Source organism: Pempheris klunzingeri, chromosome 21 (genome assembly GCF_042242105.1).
Source record: "Pempheris klunzingeri isolate RE-2024b chromosome 21, fPemKlu1.hap1, whole genome shotgun sequence".
Lineage (NCBI taxonomy): Eukaryota > Metazoa > Chordata > Actinopteri > Acropomatiformes > Pempheridae > Pempheris > Pempheris klunzingeri.
This window is the reverse complement of record NC_092032.1, coordinates 8,635,885-8,648,920: the sequence shown is the minus strand read 5'-3', so window position 1 is coordinate 8,648,920 and position 13,036 is coordinate 8,635,885. Positions and strand designations below refer to the sequence as shown.

General features: G+C 40.0%; 1 protein-coding gene across 1 annotated transcript; it reads left to right on the top strand.

The window, feature by feature from the left end:
- Positions 1-2,230: 2,230 nt before the first annotated feature.
- Positions 2,231-5,976, top strand: ropn1l (rhophilin associated tail protein 1-like). The gene is made up of 5 exons (XM_070853392.1): positions 2,231-2,361; positions 3,155-3,278; positions 4,165-4,326; positions 4,951-5,126; positions 5,922-5,976. The coding sequence occupies exons 1-5, from the start codon at positions 2,231-2,233 to the stop codon at positions 5,974-5,976; spliced, it is 648 nt and encodes a 215-aa protein (XP_070709493.1).
- The last annotated feature ends 7,060 nt before the right edge of the window (positions 5,977-13,036 follow it).

Sequence of the window (13,036 nt, the reverse complement as noted above, 5' to 3'; positions counted from 1 at the left end):
TTTTTTAGTCTGATTATTGTACAAGATCTGTATGTTTTTTGCGCTCTGAGGTGGACAGTGCAGTTGGTTCCACTGAGTTACACAAACTGTCAATCACGTAACTGCACTTGAGCGCCTCTCAAACGATGACTTGGCCCAAGTCTCTTCCAGGGAGGGGAAAGATAAGGTAAAAGGAAAGAAGCTTATGAGGTAATAGTTGGTGGGGAGCAGCATAGTCTCCGCCTGAAGGTGTCAGTGGGGGGTATTATTTGATCCTAGATAGTTTTATCGGCGCAGGAGAGTGTCCAGGGTGGGTTTTTTGGGAAGCACAGTTTTATTTTTGTATCGAGTGGAGAGAGAGATGACATTCGGGAGGGGTAAAAGGGGACTAGCACCTTGGGATAGTTCATTATCTAGTCCACATAACCTGTGTTGTTTTTGCCAGAGTCCATCCTTATCATTGTTTGATAATTACTTTTTAGACACATTTTGTCAGCCCCAGTGTAAAAACCTGGGAGACGAAATGCTGTGCTGTTTGTATTAAATGGCTCCCATTAAACATTAGTAGAATCTGAAAGGGATTTCACAAGCAGATTCTGCCTACTCAAGTCAATTTATACATGTGCTAGAATAAATTTGCACTTGCCAGTGTATATGATCTGACAGTGATTGTGTGAATGTGCATGTGTGCCTATTGCACAAGTATGAATTTGTCTCTCTGGTCTATCTTGGTTGTTAACTTCTGAGCGTCGGGTGCGGTTGGGGGTATATTCTGCTTTTTTAAAATTGTCCATGTCAGTTCGGTTACCAAATACTGGTAGTTGTACTATTATTTTCTAATCACAGTCTGTGTAAACCTGTATTTTCAAGAAGCTGTTTAATAATAAAATCTTCAATATGATGTTTTGCCTGTTTGTGGCATCACTTCAATAAATGTGTGTGTTGACACAGAATGGTGTCCGTCATTATGTGTTCGTCTGAATGTGAGTTGTAACTTTAATCTAAAAATGAGGACGCATTCATTTACACCAGTTTTTACCACTTTCATTGCAGAATAACTAAGAAGACTATCAGTGCTGGTATATCCTGTATTCAGTACATTTTCGCCAGTAAAAATTCTGCAACCATAGTTAATCCAGAGTTTCTTTCTCAATGAGACGTGTATTAGCTACTGTGTAATTGTTACAGTGAGTGTCTCAGCCAGTCCATTTGTCTTAAGTTGCCAGACAGTTTTAGAAATAATATTTGGAAGAGTAAGAAGACAACATTCGGAACTAATAGTCATTTTTTTACATTTTTTTCCTGCCCTCCAAGTCAGAGGGGGGCGATAATGCGCCTCACGCGGCGTTCCAGCCCCCCTTAGAAATAAGAGAAGAAGAACGTAGTTGCTATGCGACGATGCTACAGTATACACACACTAAGTGCTAGGCATAAATGAACATCATATTTTAGCGCACCCCCGCAATTTGTTGTCCACATTTACTATACAACAATCCAGGTAAAGGTACAGTTGTTACTGCGCAAAATATTTTGACAGTTAAACGTTGTCATAAAAATGCCTTTTGGCTCTGTGTCAGCATTTGTCAACTCAATTTGTGGCTTGTAATTAGCATTGTGACCAGATCAGCTCACTTTGCTAACGTTAAGTAAATGTGTTTCTGTTCTATAACTATCACATATCCTTAAAGCATGCTCCCCACAGTAGTAGCTAAGGTTATAACGTATAGAAATACAGCACAACATAGACTTTTTCATATTAACCTGATTTTTCTCTTCTGTTTCTCTGATGCAGCTAATGTAGGTCACTTGTATATAACGTGGTCAGATGGTTAAGTTTGTGTTTGTAGTAATTATAACTAACCATTGCAGGTGGCTATTGCCAGGTTCATAACTGACATAAAGTTCTTATATTTTCTTGCTGCATCTCTCATGAAAGGACGTGTAAAATTGATGATGACAACAGTATCCTTTGCCGTATGAATATGGCATCTTCATATAGAGATGGAAATATAATATTAATATAAAATATATACTGCTTTCATAGTCTTTACCTTCATATTCCTCTCAATGATGGGTAACACTGGATATATACAGAATTGACTTGTATGTAATAATGCTGTGTTATCATTAGTGTGTATGGTTTAAGTGGCCAAGGAGCCGTCTGTTTTTTTTTCAAAATTTCTCTTAGATCTTCTAGCTGCTGGATCTTGTCTGCTAATTTGGCTAAATTACAATGTTTCTTATTGCAGCAATGCCTCTTCCAGACACAATCTACTGTGCCCAGCAAATCAACATCCCTCCCAAGCTGCCAGACATCCTCAAAAACTTCACTAAGGCAGCCATCCGTACACAGCCAAAGGATTTGCTGCTGTGGTCTGCGGCGTAAGTCTTAATCTCTGTCAGAGGTGGTTCAGGTGGACGGCGGGGAAACATGTGCTCGTGTTTTATTTCAATCCTGATCTCTTAAACAATACTATAAACATTGTCTCCAGGTGGCATCACTGCATGAAAAGACAGGCCCTTTTCACCTGTGCATCTCTTATCATTGCACTGACTGGCTGTAATTGGATCCCATGGGCTTCCATGTTACTGCGGCGGTTAAACTATCTGACTTTCTCCTACAAAGAAAGAGCACTTTAAAAGTACTAGATGACATTTGAATATATATATATATTTTTTTAAAATGTACCCCTAAGGACCGACATATCATCTACTACTTTATTGGCCAATGTAGCTTGGCATTATTTTTCAGTAAAAGACAATACAGACATCCATATTGTCTCCTGAGTTACAAAATGTTTATATGCTGTTAAAGTAACACCAGGCTGTGTTACCTCTCAGACATGCTGACAGTCATGTTTCCTCTAAATTCACTGTAAAATATTATTCAAACTGTGAAGTAAGATAAGTCACAGTGTGCCCTTTAGCATAATAAGAATGTCGCTAAACTTCAGACAAAGAAAACTACATTACATGATAATTTTCAACTGATGGCACTAATGAGAACTCATTAAACTGGACTAATGCCAACTAATGCCTAATTTTCCATACACTGCTTTTATCACTTCATTTGACTGGCATGCTTTGGAGGCAGGGGATGTGAGTGACGTACAGGGTGAGGCTAAGTACACTGTTACATGATCTGTGTTTAGGACTTGTATGTGTACTTTAACAGATACTTCAGTGCGCTGTCTAAAGGAGAGTGTCTGCCTGTTAAGGACAGGCTGGAGATGACTGTTGCCACCCAGAAGACAGACACTGGGCTGACTCCAGGTCTACTTAAGATTCTCCATAAGCAGGTATTTTCCCTACAGCAGGACCACACCTCATACAACTGATCGCTCAGTAGGTCGCTTCATATTGTTGCTGCTGGAAGAAACACAATGTATGTAATATATTGCATATTCTCCAGTGTGCTTTACTGTTTTGAATTTGCATGTCAGTACAGGCTACATTCTGTAACTGTTTACTGCACCTTACCTGTTCTGAGAGTTATTATTAGTTTCATTACGTTTAATATCCACATTTGATTACACTTATATTCTTTTTTATGTATATCTGCATATTGCAGCGATGCTGTTTCCTCATTTGGGTCATTAAAGTTTAATATCATTGTATTATTACCTATTTTATCTCACCTGGGGCATCTACTGGTATCTTGGTGTGCTAGATTAATTAAAGAACTGAAAAGCCCAACACTATAGCAGTCTTAACCTTGTGAGAATGTTGTTCTCTCTCGTCTTAATGCCAGTAATATTAGTATTGCAGACTTACTCATTTTTAAACTGTGTTTACTTTAGAACATTTGAAAAATTAAAGAACATTCTGCTAATTTTATGGCCTCAAATCCAGCACAAATGCAGTTTTGGGACATGAACACTCCAACATGTAGACCATAAATCAACCTTGGAGTAGGGCCAAACTCCTTTTCTTATGCATTTATACTTACTGTGTCTTAGTTACATGGATTCCCATTCATATAAGTCGATCATAAGTGAAGGATTTTTTGCTGATAAACAGATCATCAATATGCCTGATTCCCCAGACCCAATACTGCTGTTTATTTCAACAAATAGTATTGAATAATTAGTTTTAGTAACTAAGTGACTGTTATGGTCATATAGTAAAGTAGATAACCTCTTCTTTTTCTCCTCATCTCTCTAAACCGCCCACCTTATCTTTCAGCTGTCCTCCGGGCACTCATGCAGCAAGGAGGAACTGCAGAAGAAATGGAGGGGTCTGTGTCTACCCATGGTCCAGCTTGAGACCCTGCTGTCGCTGGGCAGCTTCGACGCCGATGTCAACTGGATGGAGTTTTTCGCCCTTGGCTGCAGTGCTCTGGGAGGGGTGAGATGTTACATAAGGCCAGATATATATGCTAACACCACTTTATACCCCTTCTTTTGAACTTTCGCGAAGCGAGCACAGCTGGAGATCCTCAAGCAGCTCACAGTCTAGTCTCGTTGTATTTTGACTAGATCTAGTCATCTGTGATCCAGACTTCTCCATCACGATCCACAGGCTCCAACGAAAATGGCTGGATAACTCCTTCTCTGACTACTTGAATCTTTGCAATGCTCCTAAGCCAATGATTTTGCATCTAAATTGCAGACAGAGTGTTAGGGGAGGATTAAATAGAATTTCTTTAAGCACGGCACAGTTTGCAGATGATGACAAGATAAGCCATCATTGGAAAGGAAAGGATGCTGCTGTGTATGAGTATATTGAACACTTAAACCACATGAGGGCAGTCATGCACTACACTGGTTAGGCTGTTTTTTAACTGTCTGTGGGCTACTGTGTGTGCGTGTAAGTGTATTTGCAGTGTGTGCTTGTGATGCTCAAACAGGACATGATCGTCCTTGATGGCTGAATGCATGTTTTTGCTTTTGTATCTGTTTTTTTTTAAAATCTTTTTATTGAAAGAACCCTACTGTCTGCCTCTCTGCGTCTGTGTGTACACTTTCTCAGACCCTCATGAGTTCTCTGAAGTTTGCCTGTGAGATCCTGACAGAGGACGAGGAGGGCGGTGCTGCGAGGATCCCGTTCAACACCTTTGTCAAACTGTACACTTACCTGGGTCACCTGGATGGGGACATGCCACAGCACCACATTGACAACTTCCTCAGCAGCCTGCAGCCACAAGTGTAGGTGTTGCTTGTGTGTGTGTGTGTGTGTGTGTGTGTTAGGGTATGTTAGTGTGAGTCAGTTCTTTTCAGATTCATGGCTGTCAGCCTATAGAAAGGACACCCACCTCAATATTTGTACTTGCAATAAGCAGGGTGGATATAAGTGGTGGAAGATTAGGCTGCTCCATATGCATCGCCAACAGAGATGCTACCCAGCTCTCTCGTCTCAACAGCCTAATTATTTTTCTCATTTGATTAAGGCCTTTTGATTCACCTCCAAATGGCATTAAAAAAAATCCTCATTTCACTCTTTTCTCTATGACGATTGTTAGTCATTAAGGTCACATGATATCTACAAGTGCAGTTGCCTTATATTTTTACTCTTCTAGATATTTTATTCCTTTCCTGATTTATTTTGTCGCTTGAGGTAGCTAACAAGTCACCCAGCACTTGATTAGGTCAAAATTTCAATGATTATATCCAATCTACAATCCACTGTTGAACACAACAAATTGCGGCCTCTACATTTTCAACAATCCATATGCGTACAACACATTCCCAGTGAGCTGAGCGTAAGCTGGCAAGATGATTTGTGCAGTGAGGACTCTGGATGTGCTGAATACTGCTTTAGCTCTGTTTGGCCCAACATCTCTGCCAGTCAACGTCAGTGAGCTAAGAAGCACGGACAGTTTCAGAGCTAAGCCAGGTCCCCTGGCCTCAGATGATGTGAGATAGCTACATTCACTGTTGTGAAAATCCCAATGCTGCTGAGTAGAGCTGTTGTACTGATGCGCTGGTTTCTCTGCCCGACAGCAACAAGCAGAACGGCATGATTCAGGTTTCCAACTTCTACATCAGCAGGAAGTGAGGGAAGGAGAGACGGAAAGCAATGGCAGACAGGAAGGAAAGAATAGAAGTAACAAAATGACAGTGTTCCATTAATAAATGGGCCTGCTAATGTTCCTTCAAGCACAGCTGTTGTTTCATTACCTAGAAATTGGTCCCATTAATTGTTTGCATCAGACACAGTGGGTTATTATTCATCATTGTCCAGCTGAAGGAGGCTGCTGTTTTCAGTCAGCTTGGAATCATTTAATGAGCAGCAAGAGAAGCACAAAGCTGCCTCATGCAAACTGTCAGCTGGAGTGTGTGTATGCTTTTTATTGCCTGTTCCCTTATGTCTTTGTTAGCCAAAGTTCATTTATCATACACACAACCTATCAGCTTGCAGCCTCACCTCATTTGGCCTCTCCGCTGGTGTTTTCATTTCGCCCAGCAGATGAAAAAGTGGAGAGGTAAGGAGATAAACTCTGAGGGCACAAGTGTGTGATTCTCAGCTTGTGTTAAAGACCTAAACCCCCCTGTGTTTTGTTCACTCCTCCATGCAATATAGTAAATGGGCTCTCTAATCAGGGCTCTCTAAACGCACTCTAGTCAGAAAGCACACACAATCACATTGAGGGCCGAGAAATCTCAGAGGCACACACACACACACACACACACACACACACACACACACACACATATTCGTAAATCCCACACCCAGGCACAATATGACACACTTCTTATGAACATGACAAGCTTTTCTTATGAACACAATATGGCACACTTTTCTTATGGACATGTTTTTCCCCTAAAAAACACACACACACACATGAACAGGCTTGTAGTTGTTGTGTCATTGAAAGTATTTCATCAGACAAGACAGGACGGGAAACAGGATCAGTGAGAATTCATAGTTCAGCCATAGTTGGCATTAGGTTTTACGGATGGAGGCTACCCACACACACCCACACACACACACACACAGGCTGAAGCTTACCCCTTGCAGGATTGCAGCTGTGGCCGAGTCAAAGGGGATTGGAGGACAGATAGAATCCCTGATAACCTGATAACGGCTCTCCACCCATATGACACAGCAGAAAAGGAATTTTGTCATGGCTTAAAACAGAGATGTTTCTGGGAACTTTACAGAAGAACTTGGTTAAATAGTATTATTGAAAATAACTCAGCATAAGATACTCTCTTATCATTTTCCAGGAAGGTTTTAAAGCTTTTTGCTTAATAGATTTGGGGACAAATTTAGACTTGGCCTGCAGGAACTTTTCTCAGAATCCAGAAACTTCTTCAGAAGATCAGGAACTTACAGGCATTGACAGTTTTTAGTACCCACATTAATCTAATGGGGATTTTGTTTCATTTTACTGGTATTTTAAATTATGTTTTGTTGTTGACTGAAATGTAGAGCAGGAGAAAAAAAAAAAAAAGTGGTTATTTATTACAAGAGAAAAACACCAGAAAAAACCCCTGCAGATCCTCTACCTTAGATACCTGCATCCTGCCTTTTTGTTTATTTCAATATCCCTTTCCACCTGCTCGTCTTCCTTCAAGAATATATTTAAAAGTCACACCAGCGCACAATAACAAACAACAAAGAGCACTCATTTGTCTAAAAATGGCATGAGTGCATCATTTGAGATACTACTTTCACTCTGGAGAAATGATCATCTCTCACATTCATGTATAATTTACACAGACAATCCACTATGGACCTTGTTAGCTTGTATTGATTATTGTGCCTGCAGTTAAAGACAAGTAGATAAAGTTGAAACAGAGAAATATTCCAGTTATCACCAAACTATTTGAAATAATGCTTAAATAATGTTTCTGACTGTCCCGTTACAGTGTCAGACAGTCACATGTTCTTCACAGAGCACATGGAGTCCTAACCTCAAATCTATATGCAACAAAAACCTATTTTTAGGAGCGTCCTCGAGTACAATGGTCATACAGTGCAGCCTCGGAGTTGTGTGCTCCATTGTTTTAGGATGCTGGAACTTGGGAGAGACATGATGTCATTGCTAAGATGTCAGTGGTTTAAGAATTCCAGCTCCGCGTTGCACAATCTTTACTGTTCTTTCAAGCTTTGCTCGTAACAGCACATCTCCAGGGACACAGCGAATGTAGCAGAGCAGTGCGAAAGAGACAGGAGAAGAGAAAGTGGACACAAAGGCTCCATTTTAGCAGTCATCTCTGTAGCTGTTGTGTAACAGATTTCAGGGTAAGGTTAAGGGAAAACACGATTCATGCTGTACATGGATATTTTATCAGTCAGCTCTACAACTGTACTCACTACAACTTTTCTATTTTTATTGACAGCATTTGTTAGAAAATTGTTTAAACATCAGTAAATTGTTTTATATAATTTGCATTTACATACAAACATGGGTCATAGGCGTCTAACAACATTCTGTATGTTCCAGGGAGCTCCAACACGGGATGATTAAACCTCTGGACTTCATCCATCGGGATGATATGGACTCAACTCCAACTGATTCAGCAAACTTTGCCAGAGCAAACTCAAGAGCTGAATAAGAACTGTGACACAAGTTTCTAAATTAAAGCTTTGAGTTAAACGGTAAAAGCTGAGCCTCATCCGAACAGAACAAAAAACAGCAATTGTTTTTTGGTGTGACCGAAAAAGAGAGAGTCAGCTGGAAACACCTTCCACTCTACATAATATCTGATGTACGTAATGTGCTAGAAATGTGGACATTAGCACTGACATCACCCATACTTTCCACAAGGGATGTTGTAAAGCCTGGACTTGGGTTTACCACGCGCCACTATGTTAAAGCTGAGGTGGGACGAACAAGCAGAAACCCTTACAGCTGCCTATAACAGGCACCTGTCATTCAAGCAAACACCCCCAAAGCATTTTTCTCTTTAAGCCTCATTATCTTCCTAATGGGAACAATGATCTCATAATCCCCACTGTGACACACACTAGCAGATGTAAAATTAATTTACTGAGACCTGAGCTCCCTGTGAAAAAAATACATAATTACTCTGCATTTCAAGAGAGAGGTTGGAGGAGGATTTTTTTTTTTTTTTCACTGATTTCAACACATTCTGGGATTTGTTGGAGCCGGTATCCTGGAGCCATTAGAGAAACGACATTTTAAGACACCTCCGCATTGGCTTCACCACTCTACCCACCATTACAGCAAGGTTATGTGTGTGTGTGTGTGTGTGTGAAATAGGACAATCACTGTTTCCTCTGCAAGAAGAATGGACTTTTATGTTGTGGTGTTACTCTGCGCTGTCACATTTAATTCGCTTAACAGCATCGGCTGTTTAATTCTATGTAATGTTTTTGTATATTCATTGTTAATATAGAATTTGTCTAGGGTCAAACAGCATTTGTAGAATATGCTAACAATACCCGTGGTTGTTTTTTCCGGGCTGTGATTGAAGAATGTTGTTGCCCACATGAACAAACATCACAAAAAGAACTTAATTAAGGGCCATTGCTGGCTGATTAAAATTAGTTAATTACCACTTATGGGCTATTGAATTTCTTAATTTCAACTGGAAGCCAAAGCTTCCTCTGTCCCTGGATTGAAGTGTTGTTTTTAGCCTCTGAGTAGACAGTGTTGTCTGTCCCCGCCTCATTAACTGATTAAGCAAAAATATGAAGAGTTTCTAATCAAGCTATTAATAATCAGTACATTAGGCATTTGCTATGAAGTGGAAAAACAACATTTTCGGGCAAATCTTCTCAGCCCCGCTACAACCTTCACATAAACACGTTCACTTTACCATCACACGCACACACGAACCTAAACAGTTCAGTGCTTGTGTCAAGAGGAGACTCATAGAAGATCTTTGTATGGCGGTCTTGCTTCAGGTATGCCGTAGAAGAGACCGTGGTGTGTTGGGGTGTTTTGGCTGTTTGTGGTTTTAGGATGAATAAATGAATGGCTGAATGAGGGAAGAACTGCAGGAGCTTGTCTAAACCTACCAGCACCAAGGCCATGTGCTTATTAGGTGTATGTGGGATGCAGGCATATATAAGCTCTACTGAGAAAGGTGAGGTTAGAGGAATGTATCAATGATCCACAAAGGCTGTTAAAATGAGAAGCCCATCGCATTACAGTTTAAAAGAACATTTCACTGCTAATTATGTGGACATCCATTCTGAGTCACTTAGGCTACAAACAGCTAGCTAATACAACATGCCATGATTACTGTTGTGACTGCATGTGCAGCATGAGATCCAGGCCTTGAAACACTAGCCAAGCTGCAGAGAAAGTAAGCATCCCTCCCTCTAGCACCAGGTGTTGTTGGGGGGAGTTGTAGCTTTGAGGCTGTTATTCCAAAGACCACTTTTTGCTAACCTCAGTTTGATGAAGTTTTGAGATTTTCCAACATGTGATGACTCTTTCAAGAAAATATCATCTACTATTATCTATTATCTGTTCAACCAGATGTCATGCAGCAAAGACACAGGCCGCTTTGGGCTAACAGCTTCGGTGTGCCGTACTCTCGCTAAACTATTGTCATTTTACAAAAACTATTGATATGTAATGGTTCAGGGACCCAGTACGAATCTCAACATTTACATGGCACACACATTCACAGAAGGGCTCATGATTATCTGTCCTAAGATTTAGCTTTTTCTTCTTAGCCCAGGTGGAGCTAATGCAATTGGCTCTGCAATTGGAGAGCCAATTCATGGTGTTACTAATGTGCTATTTACAGCATGTCTTAGTCTCAAATCTCTACATGTGCACGTCCCAGAAGGTGAATGCATGTACATCAAACTGAAATGTGACTTTTCGAACGGCCATACTATAGTACGGTATTGCAGTAGATTGCTGTGAGGCAGTGAGTACCGCACATAGGCCATATGGGATCTGGGGTCAAGCCTTTATATCAGCAGGCATCAGCCCCACTGAAGTGTCCTTGAGTGAACTACAAATTTCCCAGCTGTGGTGAAGCCCTAAAATCAACTTGTGAAAGATCTTGTAGAGCTAAAGAGTTCTCATCAGTAATCAACGGCCAGTCTTCTCAATCAGTATTAGTCCTTTTCTTCCATTTTATCAGAGCTAAATGTGGCCCCGAGCCCCACTTAGGGTGTCAAACAAACCACTGTGAGCACCAGTGGTTTATTTGAATTCATTATACAGCTCTCCCAACATCAGATAGTGGCAAGGAAAACAAAAATTAATGGGACAGGAAATAATATTTAGTAACATAAAAGACAAACATGTTTTTTTTTTTTACTGTAAAATAGTTGCCAGGCTACTTTTTCTGTTTTCTATTACAATTTGCAATATTGAGACATCTAGAATTTTGATAAATGTCTGCAATTTAATCAACTTTAGTTATTCAGTTGAATTCCCTAAAATACTAGTTTATTACCAAGCAATATTAGCTTGATTTCCTTTTTATTTGAAATAAATTGCTGCCTTTATTGCAGCTTTATCCTACTGAACATTTATCTGAACACTGTATAATTGATGATTACAGAATATATTATTGTCATAAATCATTATGATGTAAGCAACTCTACTAATACTTCATGTTCATTCCATTAAAATGTATCAGATTTACTAGCATATATTAAACCAGCACGTTTCTCAAATATGTTGAAAAACTAAATGTTTCTCAAGGTATTTAAATACACTCAGTTGACACTATTAGGTCCACTTAGGGTACTGTGAGTCTCATATTTTGTTCTCCCTATCTATATCTATGAGGGCAGACTAAATATTAGGGCATATTTAAGGTGAAGTGAGTGAAAAGAAGATGGTACCCCTAGTAACTATTTTCCAATTCATTTATTATAATGATGCTGACATCCTGAATATTGATGTCGTTCTTACCATCTGGCCTGTTTTTCAAATATCTTGAAGCTCCGGCCTTCATGGTCATTGAACTGGAGCCCCTGCATGTTTCAGGGCCTGAAGTCCCTTTTACCATTTAGATTTCAGACTAAATGTGACTCCAAATCTTCACAGTTGGAAGCTTTTGTAAGATTTAGTGCATGACTGAGGAACATGAGTTATAAGCCAGGTACTCAAGGTCTTTACATTTAAAATGGTCATTACAATCTTCAACACAGACCTTCTGCTGAACTCAGGGCTTAAATGAAGATGTTATTTTCATCATTATGGTTTCTGATGATTCTGTCGGTGGCTTGACCAGACAGTGAAACGTCTCCCTCACATTTATCTCTGGGAGTGCTCACACTGACTGTCGCAGTCACAGCAGCAGAGTGATACCATAGAGATGGAAGAGCCACAGGAGAGCAGAGCTCTCAGCTGGGGGTGGATGGAGGCATAATAATAATGGGTACACACTGGGACTGTTTTGCACTTGGTTTTTCCACAGCAGGTAATGTCAACAAACTGATGTTATTAATTACTAAGAGAAAAAGGACCATCTCTGTAAATCTGATCTGTAAACGGGATATTGTTTTATTTAGACACACATTCTCCCTTCAGATTGATGCTGTATGCTAACAGCAAAACCTGATCGTCTCCTCTCACTGTACGCTGTTAATTCTGCCTTTCTGCTGAAAGTAAAAACTATAGATATTTTGGGTAACATCAAAACAGGATGCAGAGGTCAAAGCAGGGGACAAACGTGTTCCCTCTTAGCGTATAAGCATCTCTTAAGTCATGACATTACTTTGAAATGAAGCTTTTTCAAGTATAAAATTGACACCATACCTGTGACAGTTTCAGTTCCCTGTTTTGAGGTTACGGTTAGATCACATTATTTCTTTGTTATGGTTGTTGGTCATGACATCGAGCCCACGCAGTCGCCCTTTTTTTTTTTTTTTTTGCACACTAGATGAAAAACATTTCTTTTCCTGCAAATTACTATGAATTTTCCCCACGAGAACACACAAGCACAAACCCAAGCCAAGCTCCATCCATAGTTCAGCACCGAGTAATGAAGCCCAATCTATGTCTCTATTATCTCAGCTGGCCAGTGGCCAAGAAAATGGAAAAGGGAGAGAAAGAGAATTGTGGCTGAACAGAGCGTACTGAAGCTATTAAAGAAACGATTTCAGAATCGACATATGAACAGGGAAAATTTAACCCATGTGCCACAATCCCTCTAACAATGCTAAT

Excerpts from the sequence above, each read along its gene's own strand:
- ropn1l (XM_070853392.1), top strand. The coding sequence starts at position 2,231 with ATGCCTCTTCCAGACACAATCTACTGTGCCCAGCAAATCAACATCCCT. Across the intron at positions 3,279-4,164 it reads TTAAGATTCTCCATAAGCAG|CTGTCCTCCGGGCACTCATG; the intron begins GTATTTTCCCTA and ends CTTATCTTTCAG. Across the intron at positions 4,327-4,950 it reads GCTGCAGTGCTCTGGGAGGG|ACCCTCATGAGTTCTCTGAA; the intron begins GTGAGATGTTAC and ends ACACTTTCTCAG.